This window comes from Aphanomyces astaci (genome assembly GCF_000520075.1).
Source record: "Aphanomyces astaci strain APO3 unplaced genomic scaffold supercont1.49, whole genome shotgun sequence".
In the NCBI taxonomy this organism is placed as follows: Eukaryota; Oomycota; class Saprolegniomycetes; order Saprolegniales; family Verrucalvaceae; genus Aphanomyces; species Aphanomyces astaci.
In genome coordinates this window covers 108177-128513 of record NW_009798312.1, presented here as the reverse complement: position 1 = coordinate 128513, position 20337 = coordinate 108177, and the positions used below count along the sequence as shown (strand labels likewise).

General features: G+C 54.5%; 8 protein-coding genes across 10 annotated transcripts; 7 read left to right on the top strand and 1 right to left on the bottom strand.

Annotated features, from left to right (window-relative positions):
* The first annotated feature begins 7 nt into the window (after positions 1-7).
* H257_13497 (TKL protein kinase) lies at positions 8-3640 on the top strand. The gene is made up of 7 exons (XM_009841036.1): positions 8-309; positions 355-733; positions 832-931; positions 1041-1753; positions 1831-3041; positions 3096-3251; positions 3293-3640. The coding sequence occupies exons 1-7, from the start codon at positions 85-87 to the stop codon at positions 3578-3580; spliced, it is 3072 nt and encodes a 1023-aa protein (XP_009839338.1). The 5' UTR covers positions 8-84; the 3' UTR covers positions 3581-3640.
* A 606-nt stretch (positions 3641-4246) lies between these two features.
* H257_13496 (hypothetical protein) lies at positions 4247-5202 on the bottom strand. The gene has a single exon (XM_009841035.1). It carries the CDS (start codon positions 4830-4832, stop codon positions 4464-4466), a length of 369 nt encoding a protein of 122 aa, XP_009839337.1. The 5' UTR covers positions 4833-5202; the 3' UTR covers positions 4247-4463.
* A 49-nt stretch (positions 5203-5251) lies between these two features.
* Positions 5252-6542, top strand: H257_13495 (hypothetical protein; the record flags this gene model as incomplete). Its single annotated transcript, XM_009841034.1, has 2 exons — positions 5252-6106; positions 6160-6542. 2 exons carry the CDS (start codon positions 5252-5254, stop codon positions 6520-6522), a joined length of 1218 nt encoding a protein of 405 aa, XP_009839336.1. The 3' UTR covers positions 6523-6542.
* A 45-nt stretch (positions 6543-6587) lies between these two features.
* H257_13494 (hypothetical protein) lies at positions 6588-7901 on the top strand. The gene has a single exon (XM_009841033.1). The coding sequence runs from the start codon at positions 6714-6716 to the stop codon at positions 7827-7829; it is 1116 nt and encodes a 371-aa protein (XP_009839335.1). The 5' UTR covers positions 6588-6713; the 3' UTR covers positions 7830-7901.
* An 8-nt stretch (positions 7902-7909) lies between these two features.
* H257_13493 (hypothetical protein) lies at positions 7910-12468 on the top strand. The gene is made up of 13 exons (XM_009841032.1): positions 7910-8192; positions 8281-8439; positions 8517-8603; positions 8713-9006; positions 9071-9487; positions 9552-10145; positions 10195-10254; positions 10307-10399; positions 10477-10766; positions 10838-11006; positions 11138-11362; positions 11415-11769; positions 11819-12468. The coding sequence occupies exons 1-13, from the start codon at positions 7953-7955 to the stop codon at positions 12358-12360; spliced, it is 3525 nt and encodes a 1174-aa protein (XP_009839334.1). The 5' UTR covers positions 7910-7952; the 3' UTR covers positions 12361-12468.
* Positions 12469-13239: 771 nt separating this feature from the next.
* H257_13492 (hypothetical protein) lies at positions 13240-14221 on the top strand. Its single transcript, XM_009841031.1, has one exon. It carries the CDS (start codon positions 13331-13333, stop codon positions 13661-13663), a length of 333 nt encoding a protein of 110 aa, XP_009839333.1. The 5' UTR covers positions 13240-13330; the 3' UTR covers positions 13664-14221.
* An 89-nt stretch (positions 14222-14310) lies between these two features.
* On the top strand, positions 14311-15696 carry H257_13491 (hypothetical protein). Its single transcript, XM_009841030.1, has one exon. It carries the CDS (start codon positions 14460-14462, stop codon positions 15600-15602), a length of 1143 nt encoding a protein of 380 aa, XP_009839332.1. The 5' UTR covers positions 14311-14459; the 3' UTR covers positions 15603-15696.
* Positions 15697-15954: 258 nt separating this feature from the next.
* H257_13490 (hypothetical protein) lies at positions 15955-20174 on the top strand. Of its 3 annotated transcripts, XM_009841029.1 has the most exons (8): positions 15955-16356; positions 16417-16517; positions 16560-16723; positions 16781-17199; positions 17966-18285; positions 18620-18783; positions 19082-19832; positions 19886-20174. In XM_009841029.1, the coding sequence occupies exons 1-8, from the start codon at positions 16026-16028 to the stop codon at positions 20030-20032; spliced, it is 2397 nt and encodes a 798-aa protein (XP_009839331.1). In that variant the 5' UTR covers positions 15955-16025; the 3' UTR covers positions 20033-20174. The 3 variants fall into 3 exon arrangements, with proteins under 3 accessions (XP_009839331.1, XP_009839330.1, XP_009839329.1); XM_009841028.1 differs by having other exon boundaries at positions 15955-16517; XM_009841027.1 differs by having other exon boundaries at positions 15955-16723.
* The last annotated feature ends 163 nt before the right edge of the window (positions 20175-20337 follow it).

Genomic DNA, 20337 nt, shown 5'->3' with positions numbered 1-20337 from the left:
CTTGAGCATAGGATCTCACTTGTTACCGTCGGTCGACCCAGCATCATCACCGTGAGGGCAGCTTGACAGACGACTCTTCCGACGATGAGGTGGTTTCGAGCTACGATGCGACATATACACACATACTGCCTCATGCAGCTGCTCGTGCTCGCTGTCCTCCATGATCCAGCGTTCGTCGATGCCAGGGGAGAACAGCAGGAAAGTATAACGGCGGTGTGTGTCGCCTGGGAAGGCACCACATGTCCCTTTACCAACACGACTAACCCCGTGACGAAGCTGTTTGACCCAAAGACCCAAACGCTGTGCAAGGTACATCCGTGTCTACCGATCGTGGTCGTCACTTCCTCCTTGTAGGCGGCCGTGTCGGTCAACGTCAAGCAAATCGACTGGCTAAGCTACCATTCGACAGGAAAGGGATTGGTGCGCAGCGTCAAGATCAACCAGAACGAGCTCCTCACGTCTTTCGTGTACCCATCGGACTCGTACCTCGCGGCAAATTATCCGCATTGCGACGACTGGTTCGACGTGCTGCCGCCACACGAAAACAGCATCCAGCCCGGCCGTGGCACCCAACGATCGATCCTTTCTCTCATTACCGAGGATTCCGTCGAGTTTGAGATTGTCTACGAATGGACTGGTGATCATGCACAACAGCCCGTGTGCTCGTTTGGTGGCGTGTCGTACGTGGGCATGGCGCGCATGGATCTGTTCTACGAAGTCCAAGACGACGACCGTAGGATCGACCATCATCTTCATCACTACCTTCTCCATCCTCCCCCTCTGTCTTCTACCTCCATTTTCCTAGAGACTTACATCTATCTTGATGCTTAGATTGCCCCGGGTGGAACGAAACCACCAACACGTGGTGCCACGGACACGGCCATTGCGACTGCGCGGTCACGGAAGGCGACCCTCGCTCCTGCACGTGCAAGTACGACCACGTCATCACGATGATGATCATCACCATTCATCATATCACCACCATCCGCTTCTCTTCGACCCCGTTCATTCTACATACACATCACATATATCACGTGTAGATCTGGCTACGCGCCGCCGACATGCCAAGGATGCTTGGACAACAAATTCGGCGCAACCTGCAGCGAATCGTGCGACGTATGCTACAACGACGGCGTGTGTCAGTCCGGCATCGACGGGACCGGCGACTGCGTGTGCACGGCCGGCTATGACCCGGCCACTCGATGCGCGACCTGCTTGCCGCTTCACTACGGACCCAGCTGCCTCCCTTGCGACGAATGCAACTACCCCCACGGCAACTGTAACGACGGCATCCAAGGCAACGGGTTGTGCTCGTGCGCCGTGGGCTACAATGCAACCGAGAACTGCCTCGATTGCATGGACTCGTTCTTCGGGCCGACCTGCGCGCCGTGCCAGTCGTGCCATGAAGGACGATGCAACCACGGGCTACAAGGCGACGGCCAGTGCATCTGCCGCGAAGGGTTTGACGCTGAAACGCACTGCACTGACTGCTCCACCAACTACTTTGGACACAACTGCACGCGGTGCGCGTCGTGCCACGGCCGTGGCCTCTGCAACGACACGCTGGCCGGCGACGGGCAGTGCTTTTGCGACGCCGGGTACACGTCCGTGTCCCGGTGCGTCCTCTGCGACGACGGGTGGGACTTCAACCCCACGACCATGAGCTGCCAGTGCGCGCCCGAACACTTTGGCCCGTTCTGCCGGTCGTGTCCGATCTGTGCGCCGCATGGACGGTGTAGTGCTGGCAACGACGGTACGTCGTTTTCATTATGATGGTCATGTTGATCTTTACCTACTGCGCTTGTCTGAGACGACGTGGGTTGGCTGTAGGTGACGGCCGGTGCATCTGCGATCCAGGGTGGAGCGACTCGACCAATTGCGTGACGTGTATGGGCGGGTACTTTGGCCACGACTGCTCCATCTGCCGACGGTGTGGTCAAGGGAGGTGCGACGATTCGATCCACGGCTCGGGGCAGTGCATTTGCAGCGAAGGCTATAGCTCCACGAGCGACTGCTACAACTGCGACGACGGCTACTTCGGCCCGAATTGCACCGCGTGTCCGCAAGATTGCGCGCACGGCACGTGCTCGAGCGGCCTCCTGGGGTCGGGCACGTGTTCGTGCGACCAAGGGTGGGCGTGGTCGGCCAAGAACCCGTGCACGTCGTGCCTGCCGGGGTACATTGGTCCGGATTGTGTGCTGTGCCCGGGGTACATTGAGAGCGGACTCATGTGCAACGGCCACGGCGTGTGCATTCCGCACGCGAACCGATCGGTGGGCATCTGCGAATGCGACGCCCGGTTCAGCGGCATCGGGTGCGAAGTGTACGAGTTTCCATTGGCCATGGTGTGCGGTTTGGGGCTGATTGCGCTGTCGACGCTTGGGTTTTGCATGTGCTCGATGCGGCGGCTGGCGCGGCAGACGCAGGTCTTCCACCCACAGGTGCTGCGGCGGGGCAGCACGTTCCCAGGGTATTTGGAGATTTCGGACGTGAGCGACTTGGAGTTTTTCGTGTCGGCCGACTCGCGCGACTGGTTGATCCCGTTTGAAGCGCTGACGCTGCAAAAAGAAGTCGGCAACGGCACGTCTGGCCAAGTGTTTCAGAGCTTGTACCACAGTGGCGGTGGCAACTCGGTCGTGGCCGTGAAGCGGCTGTACAGCCCCGTGACAGGCCAAGAGTACTTTCAGAGCTTCTTCCGGCGCGAAGTGAGCATCCTCAGCAAACTGCACCACCCGCACGTCGTTCGGTTCTACGGTGTCAGCTACTACAGCCGCATTTTGTATATCGTGACCGACTTTTGCCAGACCAGCTTGAGCCACTTGATTGAGAACCCGACGACCAAAGGGCCGTTCGAACCGACGTTCTTTATGAAGGTCGTGGTGCAAATCACGAGCGGCATGGGGTTCCTGCACAGTCGCAACGTCGTGCACCGCGACTTGAAGCCGGCCAACGTCCTCCTCACCGACACGGACGACGTCAACATCTGCGACTTTGGCTTGTCTCGGTTGATCGACCCGGAAACCACGTCCATGACGGCCGAGGTATGGTCTTTATTTAGTGTGAATACACACTAATTTGTTGTGTGTTGTTTACAGGTGGGCACGCCAAGCTACATGGCCCCGGAAATGGCCACGATGGGGGGCGCACAATGTTCGACCAAGGGCGACGTGTATTCGTTTGGCATTTTGCTCTACACAATGTGGTCGAGAAGCAAACCATATGGGGATCAAGGCATGAATCCGTTTCAGCTGGTACGGACCTATATATATATATATATTGACCATGTGGCCAGATGACGGCCGTGGTGAACGGGTTGAGGCCCGTGATCCCAATCAACTGCCCCCCCGGTTTGGAGAAGCTCATGAAAAGTTGCTGGGATGCCAACCCCGTGGGTCGCCCGAGCTTTCCGGAAGTCTCGTTGACATTGCAAGACCCGGCGATTCTACAGTGTCCTCCGACTAGTGACATGCCGCTGACAGTGGAAGAGCGGCCGATGATGCCAAATCGATTTCGACTCAACAGCCGCGACCATTACGTCGAGCCGACAAACTATGGCAGCTGTAACAACAACCACGACTGAATATCCACGATCATAGACACACATATTAAGGGCAACAATACTATCTTATTCTACTCCAACCACCCCCGTAACGTCATACTAGTACTCGTTCGACCTTGTAATATTGTCGATTTGATACAAATTTGGGGACGGGGTGCAATCGAATCGCGCCGACCAAACCGATCCACAATCGATCTGATTGGTTGAATTTCATTGATAAGGTGGTTTTGATTGGCTAATAATTTTGAGCTCATCTGAAGTAGCCAATCAAATCGATTTAAATTCCAACAAAAAACCACGCCACAACACGAAATTTCATTCGAAAGCACAATATGTCGTTCATTCGATGCTCGAGAGCAATTAAGTTGACGTGAATTATTCGATACGAATTTCCAGACCCCGTCGAATCGAATCGACGCTATTGGCTAATCCATTTATGAGTGGATTTCATTGGCTCTTGCAGAAAGGACAATTGTATATTCAACCAATCACAACTCCACCGTGATACAAACCAGGCGAATTTTGGAAGTTTAAAGCGAATTCACAATAACGTTACCACCAATAAATCAATAGCTAAGAATACTAGGACTATTCAGAGGCCTCATGTATTGCCACGCGTGGACTCTGCGTTATAAGTATCAACCTATTTTAAGGTGTTGTAATTGAGACAGAGGCTATTTAAGGCGCAAAAAAAAGTCGCTCGCTTCAAAGAATGCAAGTGGGCACTACAACTTGGCCGGGACTGCATATGACTGCACGCCCTCCACGGTATTCCATCCAACCTGCAGCCACCGGCGGGGTGCACGTGCGGGTGCCAGTGCCATGGGATACCTTCTACTTGACAGCGCTGGTCGTCGTCGGGGCGGCGGCTGGGTACTCCATTTACATTCTAGAAGTACTCGTGCTACACAGCAGCTCCGCCCTCGTGATCCCGATCGTGTTTGGCGGGTTCATCGCAACGTTCGTGCTCGCGTCTGCCACGTGGAACCTGTTTGGGTGTGAAGTGTACACCTTCACAAACACCAAGACCATCACGTACGAGTGGCAGGCGCTGTGTGTGCGGAAAGCGCGGACGTTTGACGTGAACCTCATGAAGCCGTTCCAAGTGGTCGCGTCGTCCAGCAGCCCTCAAATCACGCGCCCCACTATCGGCTTCCTCTACGACGGGCAAATGGTTCGCCTTGGCTTTGCGTTGAAGATGAATGAAGCCACAGACTTTCTCCAGGGCATTTCGCCGTTTCTGCCCGACTCGGTGCAGCCGTTCCAGATCCATCCCATGATGATCCAAGGCCAAATCCAAGCCATGGAAGCCTTGCAAGCAAGGCGAACGTCCTTACGATCCACGAAAATGGACGAGTCCGTCGACATTTACGTGCCCGAAGCAGAGTGACAAGGGATTATTAACGGCGAATATCGGTGATTTTATTGAAAGTTACAGTTGTCTCCGTCGTCCAAGTGGAAGTGTGGGGTGGGGGCGTTCGATGCAAGTCTTGATACAGCACTACTTCAGGAGGCATCTGCTTGGCGCCTGGTTTGTAGCCTACCGCGGTACGCGGTAGCGGTAACGTTACGCAGTTGCGCGGCAATGCCAAGGATGCGATGATGTTCGTACATCGCACGACCGATCACATTTTCGAGGATTGCATCAGGCAAATGTGACTTTTCATGTTATCCGGATATTTCCGAATAACCATGAGCTCGAATCCCTTCGACCGCCGCGTTCATGACCACTTGGCGATCATCTACCACATCGCTGTGGACTTGCATTTTCGAGTGACGCTTGTGGACGAGCAATGCCATGAGCTACGGAAGAGTCTACAACTGTGCACGAGACTCGAGCCTAACCACGCGACGGCGCGCGGGAGCAAGAGAGAAACCGACGTGGAGTCGAAGGGACCCATTGTGGACGAACATGTCGTCGCGGCCGAAGCAGCGTTGCAGGAAGCTTTGCAGCGCGCAAGATCCATTCGAAATGCGCAAGTCAAGCAGCATGGTCGACCAATAGCGGGTTCATCTTCTGCGGGGCTAGCCACTCCACAACAGCCATCACCACCCTCGGTGACAGGTGCGCCACCAATAGTCGGCGATGGCACGGACACTATAGTATCTCCTCCGGACGATCAACACTGTCCCCGACGTCGCCACCAACAGCTCCCTCGACATGTTGTTGCCCGCATGGGCGAAGTCGCTGACCAGATGGCTATCTGGTCATCTCAAGATTCCCCAGCTCGGACGTTCCTCGGCAAGTTGAACCAACTGCTCTCCACACGGGACACATCCCCACCTAGCGCCGACACCGACATACCACCGCCGCGCATTCCGTATCGGGAGCAGGTGTTCCGACTGCAGTATGCGTACAAGCGAATCCTCCATGTCCTGCACGACAAATGCCAGTCGTATGCGCCGCCACCTGACGCCCCCCCGTCCCTCTCCCGGGTATTCCCGGTATGGTATCGTCTACACAAGATCAAGAAGCTCTTGGATGAGATGAACCAAGAGCTGTCGTCGGTGTTGAGGCGGGTCCCGCCGCCGCCTCAGTTATCACCAGTACATTCCACGGCCTTGCATTTTAAGACCACACTAACCAAGGGATGGCGTAGGCCACCGCGCAGCGAAGCGCATCATTTCTGCATGCCATTCGATCCAAGAAACCCCCACGCGGAGAAGTCGACAACTCCCATTTGGTCGCTGCCGTGCAAGCCGTGGATCCAACATGGAGCGCGGATGTGGCGGCGGTGTACGAAAAGCTACAGAAGGCATGGGAGGCAAAGGATTACGCCTCATGCGTCCACGAGATTGCTCGGGATGAGATATCCAAGCTCGTCGTGCCACATGTAGAGCACATGCTGCATGTATCGACGGCGTCCAAAGGCGAAGTGGTGGAAGCACTCATGCTACTGAGGCTGCTGCATTCCGTCGCATGCTGTGATGGCTTGATGCTTCGCAGCTTTGTTCGGGGATGATGGTGATAAATACAAAAGAGTTGGTACTCTCTGATTGGCGCGATTCTGCAGGAATTTGTAGAATACTGAAATATGATTGGCTATATTGTTTGATTTGACAAAACACAAATGGATTTGTCGAACCAATTGCTAGAACCAATCAGAGGCGGCAATACCACACACATTGTGCGGCAGCGGCAAACCACGAGACGATGGATGCACAACGCGCGCTTCTCGACGAGCTGATGGGCCGAAACCGTGATGGGGATAAGCCTGAAGAAGACATCAGTGACTTCCGTGATACCCGCGTGTGCAAGCGATTCCTTTGCGGGTTGTGTCCGCATGACTTGTTCCAAAACACAAAGATGGACATGGGCGAGTGCGAAAAGCTGCATTTGCCCAAACTCAAGGTCGCGTACGACGCGGAGAAGTCCAAGCCGCATTCCCGAGACTATGGGTACGAGAACGACTTGTTGCGTGAACTAGAGCGCTACGTTTCAGACGTCGAGAAGAAGATTGCCCGGGCGCAGAAGCGGCTGGAGGAGCAAGAAGGCGCGCGTCCACCGACGTTGGCCGACATTGAGAGCAGCAAAGAGGTGTTGGAAATCACTGCCGAAATTGCTGACCTCATGCAAAAAGCAGAGGACGCGGGCAACGAAGGCGAAGTCGATTTGTCCATGGAGTTGATGGCGCAAGTCGAGGTGCTCAAGCTCAAGAAGAATGCCGTGCAGGCCAACCCGTCCTCCTCCGACAGCAGCGGCGGCGCCAGCGCTCCGACTCCTGTGGTGAACGAGTACGACGCCACGCAGCTCCATCTCATGAACGTCTTGCCCGGCAACCCTCTGGCCATGACCAACGTCAACAACAAACTCCGCGTTTGTGACATGTGCGGCGCGTTCCTTAGCATTTTCGACAGTGATCGCCGCTTGGCCGATCACTTTGGCGGCAAGATGCATCTTGGATACATGCAAATTCGAAAAAAGATCGCCGAAATGAAGCTCGCGAGGGAAGCAGCGTACTCGGGGGGTCCTTCCGCCGGGACGCCATCAGTCGACGCCGCTGCGGCGTCCGCCGCCACAAATCCCATCGACGGGCCTGCCTTGTCCCGTCGGGATTCAGACCACCGCCGGTCTCGCTCGCTGTCCAGAGACCGCGGGAGCAATCGCCGATCTCGCACGCCGTCCAGAGATCGCGGGAGCAGTCGCCGGTCTCGCACGCCGTCCAGAGACCGCGGGAGCAGTCGCCGGTCGCGCCGAAGCCGCAGTCGAAGTCGAGACCGCCAACAACGCCAACGTCGTAGCCGGAGCCGTGACCGCCGCCGTCGTTAACTTTCATAACACGTGCATGTAACCAAACGTTTCCTAGTTAATCTAAATTTAGCACGACAAACTGAAACGAGACATTCCTTGGACGAGGAGATCTCGTCGTATTTGTAGTACTAGACCAGCACCATGACAGCAGACGACTGTGTCCAAGTTTGTGTGCGCATCCGACCGACGAGCAAGAAGGAAAAGGTCGAGGCGGCGATCGCGGCCAACAACTGCGTCCGCGTGCCCGCCAGCCCCATCCCTACGCAGCTTGTGGTGGGGAAGGACCGGCCGTTTACATTTGACCGCATCCACACTGTGGACACGACCCAAGAGGCGCTGTACGCCGCGTCGGTGACGTCGCTCGTCGAGGGGTTTGTCGAGGTACACGACACAACATGCTTGGCAGTGCATGCTGCTTCCCCTTTCAACCCAGTTTTGCGAAGGGGAAATGTTCAATGTCGTGTATTAGGGATACAACGCCACCGTGCTCGCGTACGGCCAAACGGGCACGGGGAAGACGTTTACGATGACGGGGGGGGCTGCCTACAGCACCAAAATCCAGGACGCCCACGGCGTGATCCCCCGGGCGGTATGTCACGTGTTTGCGCTCATGCAGGCCCGCCACGAAGTACGTATACATAGCTATCTTCCTATCGTGGGGGGTAGGTACATTGAACTGTGTTGCTGACTGTGTACGGGGTTCAGGCAACCGAGTGCCTCTTGCGCGTGGAATACCTCGAGATTTACAACGAAGAGCTACGCGATTTGCTGCACCCAGAGACGTCGTCCAAGGTGCAAACTACACGTTGCAATGGGCATTGTGTAGAGTGTTGAACTGGCTACAATGAAAAGGGCCCTGAAGGGGACGATGATGTTCTCATTGCTGACGAACGACGTGTAGAACTTGTCGATTCGAGAAGACGCCGACGGACACATTGTGGTCACGGGCGCGAAATCGCAAGCGGTGCAAAGCCCCGACGACGTCATGCGGCTGCTGTCGATGGGGTCGGCGGCGCGGGTGACGGGAAGCACGCAGATGAACGAGCAATCGTCCCGGTCACACGCCATCTTTACGCTCGTGCTGCAGCAAAAGGCCCGCGACTCGGGAGAGCTCACACACGCCAAGTTCCATTTAGTGGATTTGGCAGGGTCGGAGCGGGCCAAGCGGACGGGGGCGGTCGGGGGGCGCTTCAAGGTAGCCGTAGCAGCACCACCCTCTCGTTTATAGAACGAACGATTGAATTGCTGAGCAACTGTAGGAATCGGTCAACATCAACCAAGGGCTGTTGGCGCTGGGCAATGTCATTTCCGCACTAGGCGACGACGCCAAGAAGAAGAATTCGCATGTTCCGTACCGTGACTCCAAGCTGACGCGGCTGCTGCAGGACTCCCTCGGCGGGAACTCCAAGACACTCATGATTGCGTGCGTGAGCCCCGTGGCCGCCAACTTTGACGAGACGCTCAACACACTCAAGTATGCCAACCGCGCCAAGAACATCAAGAACCGACCCGTGGTGAACCATGTCAAGGAGGCCGACACGAACGACACCATCTTGCGTATGAAGCAAGAGATCGAACTGCTCCAACGGCAACTGGGCACTCCCCCAACACCCGTCGTGGCCGTCCCAGTCGACAACCAGCAGTCCCATCACGAGCAACTTGAAGCCGCGTGGACGGTAACAACGCCTTTAACCCCTTTCCCAACAACACCTCTTATTGATGCGATTGGGTGTGGAATAGGCCAAAGTGAACGCGTTGCAGTGTGTGATTCAGTCGGCCAAGGTCGCGGCGAAACAAGGAGCGACGGCGCTGGTGGCCTTGGAGCGGGACATCAAGTCCCTCGGACGACCGATTCAACAACGCCTGAACGACGTGGTCAAGGTGCTCAACGGCATTGTCGTCCTGCAGCACGACAACTCATCGTCGTCCGAATTGGGATTGATCATTGACGCAAGCGATACCGTCCCGACCAACAACAACCAGCCTCCTCATCGTCATTCCAGAGAGTTTCATGCAGAAATCAACGCCCTCCACGAAAAGCTCAAACAAGACGTCGAGATTTTCGAGCTCAAAAGCCAAGAAATGGACCAGTTTCAACGCCAACTGGCGTGTGCCCACGTCGAAATCGAGTCGTTGCGGGCATTAAACCAACAGCTCCAACGAGATGCGGCTGCAAAGGTCCCTGCTGCGGGGATGGGGTCGCCGACTCGACCAAGTGTGGAGGCTGGACCCGAACGAAAGTCGCAGAGCTTGTTTGCCAGACGCCACCATGGCGCCCACGACGATGACGACGGCGACAACGTGTTGATGGCAGAACCAGAAGTGTCCGCCGAGGTATGCATACTTCCCTTGACGGGGGGGGGGTCAGTCGACACATGATTAGACTACCACGACCATTCTCAACTTGCAACAAGAAATTGTGGCCTTGAAAACAGACTTAGCGGTGCGATATGCTTGCTTCTCTATCTAGAAGCAGGACCATCACAACGTTGTAGAAAGCCAAGTCGACTAATAATGACATCGGTGGTGGCGGCGGTGTGCTATTCACAACCACCCCACCACCACCCATGAAGCCAAATGAATCGCATGTACGATTACGTGCATTCTCTTCCCATCGACCCTGCTGATTTACTGGTTCTCACGAAGCCTATTGAACAATCATCAGATTCCCGTGACACGAGCGCAGACGGCCAAGCTTCCACGGAGCGCGCCGCTTCCACTCCATTCGGTAGCAGCGCTCCCCCCGCCGCCAAAAACGGCAGACCCGTCGGCCGCCCCGCTGGACAAGACGGCGATCCGCGCCATGTTCCAAACGCAGTTGTTGGCCGCTGTGGAGAGTCACGTCAAGCAAGCGCAGGTTGCCACCATGTTACATGCCAAGGAGGCTACTGCCAAGGAGAAAGACGAGATCGCACGGCGCAAGCATGGCCTTGAAATGGAAAAAATGCGACAAAGGTATGACCACATGATGCAAAAATGGTAGATGCTACCGTCATCTTGGTTACATATTCGTCTCCGTTCAACAGTTTGTCGGTGCAGTCGAGCATCACCGACTTGTCCGAGACCATTCACGCCATGAACTGCAAACTGAACATGGCGGCGGCGCCAGACCCGGACGAACTGGCCCGACTCAAGCGCAGAAAAGAGCGCGCCGAGAAGAAACTCGCGCTGTTTGTACAAAAGATGGAAACGCAGGTACGTACGCATCCAGGGGTTTCGGGTTTTTGTAAACGATATTGAAACAAGTCGGGGGGATGGTTGGATCGATGGATGGATGGATGGGGGGGGCTAAATGTGTGATTATGACCAACAAGCGACGTGAATAGTCGTACGTGGACCCGGCCGTGCAAGACGAATTGACGGCGTTGGAGGAGCAAATCGAAGACTTGACGTCGCAGATTTTATTCCAAGACTCGCAGCTGGAATCCGCCCAAGCGCTGATGGTGCCTTCGAAAGCGTCGAATATCGATCACTTGCTCAAGCACGTGGCAAGCTCTGGTGCCACCATCGACAGGACACTCAAAACTTGGATCAAAATGTGCTGGACAGAGGTAGGAAGCTACTGCTAGTACTAACAAGCATGGTTGATCGTTTGTTGGCTAGTTGGTGGACGTGTGTGTGCAGATGAAAGCGGTACAGATGACGTTGCAACTCCAAGACGAAATGGTCGCGCAACTCACCCAGAATCGCGAGCAGTTGGAGAACGGGCTGCATGCCGCCAGAGCCGAGTACGATCGACGACTCATGCAGAGCGAACTTCTCCAAACCAACGACAAGAAACAAATGGACGAGCTCATGGTGCTGCTGGCGGACAAACAATGCCAGATCGATGCACTCAACGCGGCTGAAAAGACGTCATCGAGCGACGCCAAGACCCTCGCCGACTTGAACCACCTCGTCACTGCCCGTCAAAATGAGCTGGACCAGCTCAAGAAACGGTTGGTCGAGGCTGACAAAGGTGAGTTGATCCAAAACGACGAAATCTCGTTGTTGACTCCTGCTCGTAGACAAAAAGCGCTTGGTCGAGTACGACCGGTACGTATCGGAGCGGCAAGTGGAATGGGAATCCAAGCATGCGCAGCTTCAGCAAGCCCTAGAAGGGGAGCGCCACAACGCTCAAGTTACTATCGATGCCTTGATGCAGCAGGTCGCTGCAGCCCAGACTCTCGCGGCGAGTACTCCAACGGGGTCGGAAGAGCTAATGGGGTTGAAGGATAAGCTCCAGACCCAGCAAGAGTATGTGGTGAGCTTGGAGAAGCACGTGGTGCTGTTCAAGAACAAGGCGAAACAGGCCCAGCAGCAGCTGCAGCAACTCATTCGCGACTCGTCTGGAAACCAGAGCAGCGACGACGACAACCCGCGCATCAAACAGCTGGAGGATGTGAACGACTGCTTGATGAAAGAGAATGCCGCCATGAAGGTGCATATGCGGGCGATGAAAGGCGCCGAGCCGTCCGAGCCCCATGTCCGTGTACGCATTCCAAAGGCGGAATTGAAAGAGATCGACGGACCAACCGACGCGGTTGCACGACCCAGAGAGCAGCAATAAAGCGCCCATCAAGTCCCCAAGCCAATGTTTCAACTGCATAAATGAGTGAATGCTATTTTGGTCTAAACAGCTTTACACTTCAATTTATATATGTACGGCTCGTATTGCGTCCAAGCATTGGGTGGGCCATGCAACGTTTGAGGGGTACAGTAATATGAATTGGAAGGGCATCGTAGGAAGTATTAATAGGAAGGGGAGCAGCAGAATGAAAAAACTAATACCAATAACTTCTCATAACACCCGCCTCCGCTCACACTGTCTTGGAATAGCAACAGTGGACGTTCATCAACAGCCACGACCCGGACTTGCGTCCACAGCACGTGCGCCGACATCCCGAGTCAACGAAGGGGGTCACATCCGATCCTCAAAGTTATTGGTATCGTCTACTTTGGAAAACAAAGTAAAGATGACTGCACTATAGAAATGATCCTGTTCAAGTACGGTCTTAGTTGGAGTCAAGGATCGACACCGTTTACTCCCTATAAACATCAACTCCCACCAGTGAAACCAACATAATTCATGCGATTTGGGCCAATAAAACCCCACCAGTCTTGATTACCACATGGTTTTTAGATGTCAGGAAATAAATCTCTACAAAAGGGCGCCAGCGTTGGAACTCAAGGCCCAAGTGAAGGCATCGTTTTGCGTAGAGATGTGATGAAGTTTCTGCCTGCGTCATGAGCCAAATCGCAAGCTACGTAGTACTACCTAACGTTATGTGCTTCGACTTGTGAAAGGACCAACCGTCATAACAATATGAACTTTCTGCCACGGCATTTGAGTTTTGGATATCCATTGGTCGAAACTTTGAAATCTAAACGTCTGCCGTTTCAATGCTATTTTGGTAGCTGGGGCTGGAGTGTTGCTCATACGTCTCTCTTGGACTCCCTCTTGCTCGTATGCACGTCGCCATTGCTCATGGTGGGAATAATGACATTGAGGTGGTTCTACCGTCGCCTTCAGGCTCGCCATGCCGCCCCACCACTGCCAAACGTCGTCAAAAGCAACCTCGCGTAGCCACGAAACAGTCACATTGCTGGACAAAAGCAACCACGACCCGACGTGGTTTGAAGCAGTGGTGTGCCCTGCAGTTGCCCTGCCGCCGACGTGGTTGGAAGTGGTGGGGGCGGCGGTTGGGTTCGCTGGGGTTGTCGCGCTCTTGTCCACGGCCACAGACCAAGGAAGCACGAGTCATGACGTGACCTTGGTCGGAAATGCCTCAGCTTTGCTCGGAGCGCTCGTCATTGTCGTTTACTTTGAGGGATGTTCGACATGTCGAAAGTGGATGCCGCTATTTCTGTAATGCTGTCCATCACGACGATTGCCGCCGTCGACTTGGCAGTCGCATCGCTCTTGTTTGAGCCGCACAGGACCGTATCGGGGCTAGGGCCCGACTCGTTGTTTGGGCTGCTTGGGGACTTGAAGCTGTTTGGACTGCCTTTGGTGCCGCCTTCTTCGTAGGGTTCTTCGGGCATGCGTGCGCGAACATCGCTGTGGTGTACGTCAGCCCGTTGCTGATATCCCTGGCGGCGTTGTGGGAGCCCCTCATCGGGAGCCTTGTGGGGTTTTTGTGGGCGTGCAAGGCCCACCAGACATTATGACCCTCGTAGCCGCCATCTTCCTTCTCGGAGGCGCCCTCTTGGTCACATTAGGCGGCCGAGACAAGAAACCATCGGACATAAGATCATTCTCGGGTTCTTGATATATGACCTTTGACACCTGTAAAGATCCAACTACCGGTACATTCCACACCAATACAAGTAATTCTCTCGCCTTGGCTATTACTTCGAAGTAGTAGTATTCATTGTAACATTCCACGGCCTCCTTGGCCACTTCCATCCTTAAGTTAAGCGGTTGGTGGCAAGGTATGTTCGAGTAAACTTGCGCCCCATGCAAGCCGAGCAGTCGCCACAAGGAGCATTCTTTCGAACCCATTTCATGGATGTGGTAAGTTAACTTGAAGTTACCTTCTTCGAAGTGGATCGTAATGCAGCCAATCGTTGATGTGGATGCGTGGCCAATCGCAGTGAAGCTGTGTAATGAAATCCAACACCACGCGATTGAAGCCCCGAAACCACCAGTGTTGATCTTTCCCTAGCATGCCAACTCCGTGGTGGGCGTACATTGTCCTGGCGTTGTCCATCTCGACCATGTCGTCTGGAGGCGTGTGGTTTGCGCTGTTCACGCAGACTCCGCCCATTATGCAAGCGTGCTGGCGCCTCATCCTGACGGCGTTGTTGCAATCCGTGGGCGTTGTGTACGAGCTTTTGTCAAACCGTTCGCTGGATGCTGAATTCTGGGCAAAGTATCGACGCTCGTTGCCGCTTCTGATGGCTATTGGTGCTGCGATCGGGTGCTACTTTGGCACGTGGGGGTGGAGCGTGGCCCACACGACGCTGCTGGACTCGCTCTTGTTGGTTTGCACCACGCCCCTGTTGCTCGTCGTGATCATGACCCTGCGCTGGCTGTACCGCCGCCATTCGCCTTCGTCCGTGGTCATCAGTCTTCAGGAGCGTACGGTGGCCAAGGAAACCGACGCCATGATCTTTACCTCCACCGCCACACCCACGTTATTTGAAACGATCGTTTGTCCGCCGGTGGCACTGCCACCGACGTGGATGGAAGCGGCGGGGGCGCTAGTGGGGTTTTCCGGCGTCGTCGTCTTGCTATCGTCCACATCTGACCAAAGCACTCAAACCCACCCCGTAACGCTCGCCGGCAACATTGCGTCGATGGCCGGGGCCCTGGTCCTGATTGTATATTTGGAAGGCGGGGCCGCCTGCCGCCAATGGATGCCGTTGTTCATCTACTCGCTGTCCGTGACTGCGTTCGGCGCCGTGTGTTTGGCCATTGCGTCGCTCGTGTTGGAGCCACAAACGTCCGTGGTGGGCCTCGGTCCCGCCGCGTTGTTCGGTTTCTTCGGGGACTGGCAACTGTTTGGGCTGGCCTTTGGCGCCGCCTTTGTCGCAGGCTTCTTTGGCCATGCCTGTCTGAATTCCGTCGTCGTGCACGTGAGTCCGCTGCTCGTGTCCGTGTCGGGGTTGTGGGAGCCGTTGCTCGGGAGTTACATGGGATACCTAGCGGGAGTTCAAGGCCAACCAGATTTGATGACACTGGTGGCCGCGCCACTTCTCTTAGGAGGCGCGCTCTTGGTGACGCTGGGTGGACGCCGAGAAGCGACGACGACGATGGGGGCATTGACGTCAGTCTCGCGCCGGAACTCGCTTGTAGTCCATGCCTAAACAACATTGACGTTCCAAAGCAACCGTTTTTTGCTTTACAATTGAAGTGTACTTGTACCTAACCTGAACTGCTAAAGTCCGATTTGCACAGCCAGATAGCGGCAACCCCTTGACGTTGGAAGGAGTCTGAACTATTTAGTCAACGCCTTGTGTGGTGTATATAGTACGATTGATCGCCGCTGTTATTGCAATCGCATAGGATGTCATAGGCTATGACATGAACATCAGCCAGCCCCACTGATTGTCCCATCACATTCAATGTACTTCAAGGTGAAATGTCGTACACTTGAGTACGTACAGTAGTACGTACATCAAAGTACAACTTAGTTGTCCGGATAAAGAAAAGGTTAACCGAACACCCCCATTGCAGGTTGCTTTGGTAAAAATCGGCGGCGGCGGCGCTGTTCAGCTCGATTTTGAACGATGCTGGTGACATTTGTGGTGGACACGAGTGCGTCGATGGGCCAGCGATCTGCTTGCGGCATGACATTACTGGACTTTGCCAAGTCGGTGGTCGAGACGATGGCGAAGAAACTGTTATCGCGCACGGTCAACCGCATGAACTACATGCACTTTATGCTCGTGACGTTCAATGGCGTGGTCGTGGGCATGGAGAACTCTACAAACCGCGAGATGTTTTACCGCGAACTCAAGTACTTGGAGCCACGGGACTTGAGCGACGTCGGAAGCGCCTTGAGTTCCGCGTTTGACTTGATCAACCGCGAACGGGCCAAGATCTTTTGCGACAACTACGGTCTCGGACGACTACCATACAATGCCCACATGACGCACATTGTCCTCATCACGGACGCAGGCACGATCACGACGATGGACGGCATTCAGACCGACCTCGTGGTGCCGCCGACCAGTTTGTCCGCGTTGGATCTCACGCGACAGCCGTTCCGATGGGATCAGGTACACAAATGTTGAGGCATCAACCAACCTATCGCACTGTAGCGCTTGTTTACAATCGCGGTGCAATTGAGTGCAGACATTACGGCCAGCAAGCCTTCCGCTAATGCTGTGAACCCGCCGTACTTTTCGTCGTTGTGCGACGAAACCGGCGGCATGCTGCATCTGTTCAACAACGGCCGCGTCACCAAGGCAGCCGTCGAGAAAGAGTGCGTTCGTCCTTCTCGTCCATTCATTCGTCATGTGCTTCAACCCCCCCCCCGTAGGGTGGACCTCGTGATTGCGCGCATGAAGTCAGGGGTGCTCGTCCGGTTCCAGTGCGACGCGTCGCCGGCGTCGTCGACAGGCGGCCCGTCCGGCGCGATGGACACGGACACATTTGGCATGACCAAGAACACGCTGTCCACGGCAGCGACCCTCACGCGCGAGTTCGTGTGGCCGATCCCCGAGTCGTTCTGGGTAGACCGCACCACCACTAGCCTGCCCCTTCGCGACGCGCACCCCGTGCTCACGTTCAAGCGGTCGGTCGAATCACAGGCCGAAGCCGCGACCAACCAAATGGTGCTGGAAACCCTCAAATTCCCCGCCGATTCGTATCAAGTGGACAACGTGCTCAACCCGACGCCGCCCCGAGGGGCCCGGTGGCTCGTGTACGTGGTGGGCAGTCGCAGCGAAGGCCGCACAGGTACACGTCCCCATGTCGTATCTCTGCTTACTTGTAACGATCGCCCATGGATTCTGCTTCTACTCCTTGTTCTCCATTGATTAAAGAAGTCGACAGAATCTCTACTTCCGTGCATGCTATCAACGGGCTGGTATTGCCCTTTTATGCTGAATCGCCAAATCTATCGATTCTTTGTACTGAAGTTTGTATGTAAAAAGGTGTCCTTTGGTGATTGTTTTCACACTAATATCAGTCACACACTATTTTTTTCACGTTGATGGTGGTTTCCTGCTATCTGATTGGCTCAATTCATTCTTTTGCTGCCAATTATACTTGTGTCCATTTTTGGTTCTGTCGATTCAGTCTCCTTGTCGCTCCAGTTTAGAATAAACACACCACAATATTGTTTGTGAATTCTCTATAAACTTGCAAATTTTGCCTGGTTTGTCGAATCAATATTGAATCACGCCGGAGTTCTGATTGGTTGAATATACTTGTCCTTTCAGCAATAGCCAATCAAATCCACTCAAAAGTGGATTAGCCAATAGCGTCGATTCGTGATGATTCGATTCGGCGGCGAGATACATTCGATTCGACGGGGTCTGGAAATTCGTACCGAATAATCCACAATACCCCATATCGCTACTACTATTACTGCGATGGCTTTCGCTTTGTTAAGAGTTGTCCACCATTGGTGTCGTAAAGTGTCACGTAGTCGTCACATCACACCTTGCACTTGATTAGATGACACCCCAGACTTACGATGCGATGATGCATGTGGATGTAGGGGAAGCATTTGGGTTTCTACGGACCACCACGACCAACGGCGTGTCGATCACGAGGCTGGTGTTGCTGCCGTACAATTTCCCCGTGCTGTTTTCGCTGCTCGTGGACGCCGCGCGGCAGCACGCGGCAAATCCCAACCCCAACCCGACCAACCCGTGGCACTTTCACAGCAAGACCATGACGGCTAGCTGGCGAGATGCGTTCTCGACGTACCTGTCGTCGGTGCCATTTTACTACCACATGCCACTGCGCAAGGTGCTCAAACGGTACAACTTGCACGAGTTGGTGCCGGATATCCCCGACGGCGGCCGAAGCTACCAGGTACGAACGACATATATATATATTGTCTTTCTTTTACCCAAAATTTGGGTGATTCTTTGCCAACTCTATCGATTGATGCTTTGTCCCGACTTTTGTAAAGATCGTCCAGTATCACACTAATTTCAATCACACACTAATTTGGTGTTGACTTGGTCGAATAGTGATTTTGATTGGCCACTTGACTCGTGTTCTGGGTTTTGATTGGTCGATCGATTGTCTGCCGATTTGGTTCTTCTGCTCATTCGAGTAATCGACTTGACAATATATATATATACCCGTTTGTTTATTTGTTTATTCATTGATGGACTCGTTGACGTTGGACGTGTTGTTGTAGGTGACGAATCTGTTGACCCGACTCAAAGACATTGCGATGACAGCCGCCGACTCGGACCGACAGCCGCCGCCTCCTTCGACTCGCAGCAACTCGTCGAGCCATTCGTCGCCGTCGTCGTCGGCTCCCAACTCCCCGTACCACTTGACAAAGCCCGTCGCGGTCAGGTACACACTGCGATACGTTTGTCCTTTTACCCAATATTTGGACTTTTGTGCTGAATCTCCGCCAAACCCATTTTGATCGATTCTTTGTATGTAAAAAGGTGCCCTGTGGTGATTGGTATTACACTAATTGAAGTCTCACACTAATTTGACGTTGTTGATGGTGATTTCCTGCAATCTGATTGGTTCAATCTTTCTTCCAATTCTTGTTATAAGATCAACACTATGTGTGTGTCCCGTTCGATTACACCTACTCGCTCGATTAAAATCCACCCCACCCATATCATCCCGTTGTGTGTAGCCAAAACGTCATGCAACTTGCACCTGCAGACCTGCTCACGTTTCACGCCAAGCACAAACTCGCGGTCGTGTGCCGCAAACCGCCGCTGGACCACGCAACCACCGCCGACGTGCCGCTGTGGACAGGTCCGTTGGCGCACTTGGCCCCGAGCAAGGCAGCGCTGGCGATGGAGCAGCATCCATCCAAGTTTTTCCTGTCTGTGGAGGTGATGAGCGACTACATCCCCACGGCCCTCAAAACGGAGCGCCACCGGAATCCGTTTGGCGAGCCCGACAAGGACGAAGCGACGGTCGAGGGCACGCGGCGCCGCAAACTCGAGTTTTCGCTTGACTTTCCGTACAAAAAGACCAACAACTCGAGCAAGGGCTCGGGGGGCGGAAGCAGCGGGGACGAAGCCGCCGATGAAGCCGCCGCCCTCGGCACGACCAACGTCATGACGTCGTCCAATCGTCGGAAACGTCAAAAGTACCTCAAGAACCGGAGGGGGAGGGACAGCGCGTCGTCGCCGAGCACATCGTCCCCCGAGTCGTCGTCGTCGTCCCCCCAGCGGTTGATCCAAGTCCCCCATAATGCTGTTAGTGACCAGGGCGACGAGGAAGGGGCCCAGAAGGAGCTGGCGCGGCGGTTGGGCGTGGACGAGGCGCACGATGCGGGGGCGTGGAGCCAGCAAGTGTACCGAGTGCTCATTGACCACAACACTCGATGGCAGGCCATCGTTGCGTTGATCAAAGCCAGGACCTTTCAGCCGACGGTACCTACAGCATGCATTCGAAACCCACGTACTTGACATGTGTTGTTTGTTAGGATGTAGCCAAGGTCCTCAAAGCGCTGGTGGAGATTCCAGTGGACGAACGCGTGCGGGGCGGTTACTTGGCGCTGGCGTTGACACTTGCAAAGGAGTACAAGCGAGCAATGTTGGTGAAAATGCTCCAAGCCAAGCGACTTGCCTAGGCCGAAACTTCAAACTTGGAAAACCATTTTATATTAGCAGTACTGTAGTTGTGAAATGTAGTGCTGCTGCATATATATAAAGTCAAACGATCAACTCAAAGCCCCTGGGACGACGAGGGGCCTTCACATAGGGCCGCCCCGGACGTGGCTGTTCTCAACGAGCACGAATCATTTGCTAACGCATTTGCACAGTGGGGACTCGACTTGAGCAATACTTGAAGTAATATTGTGTGCTTTTCACACCCAAATTTGGACTTTTGAATCATTTCACCAAATAGCGTGTCAAATTTACTGTTAATCTTGTA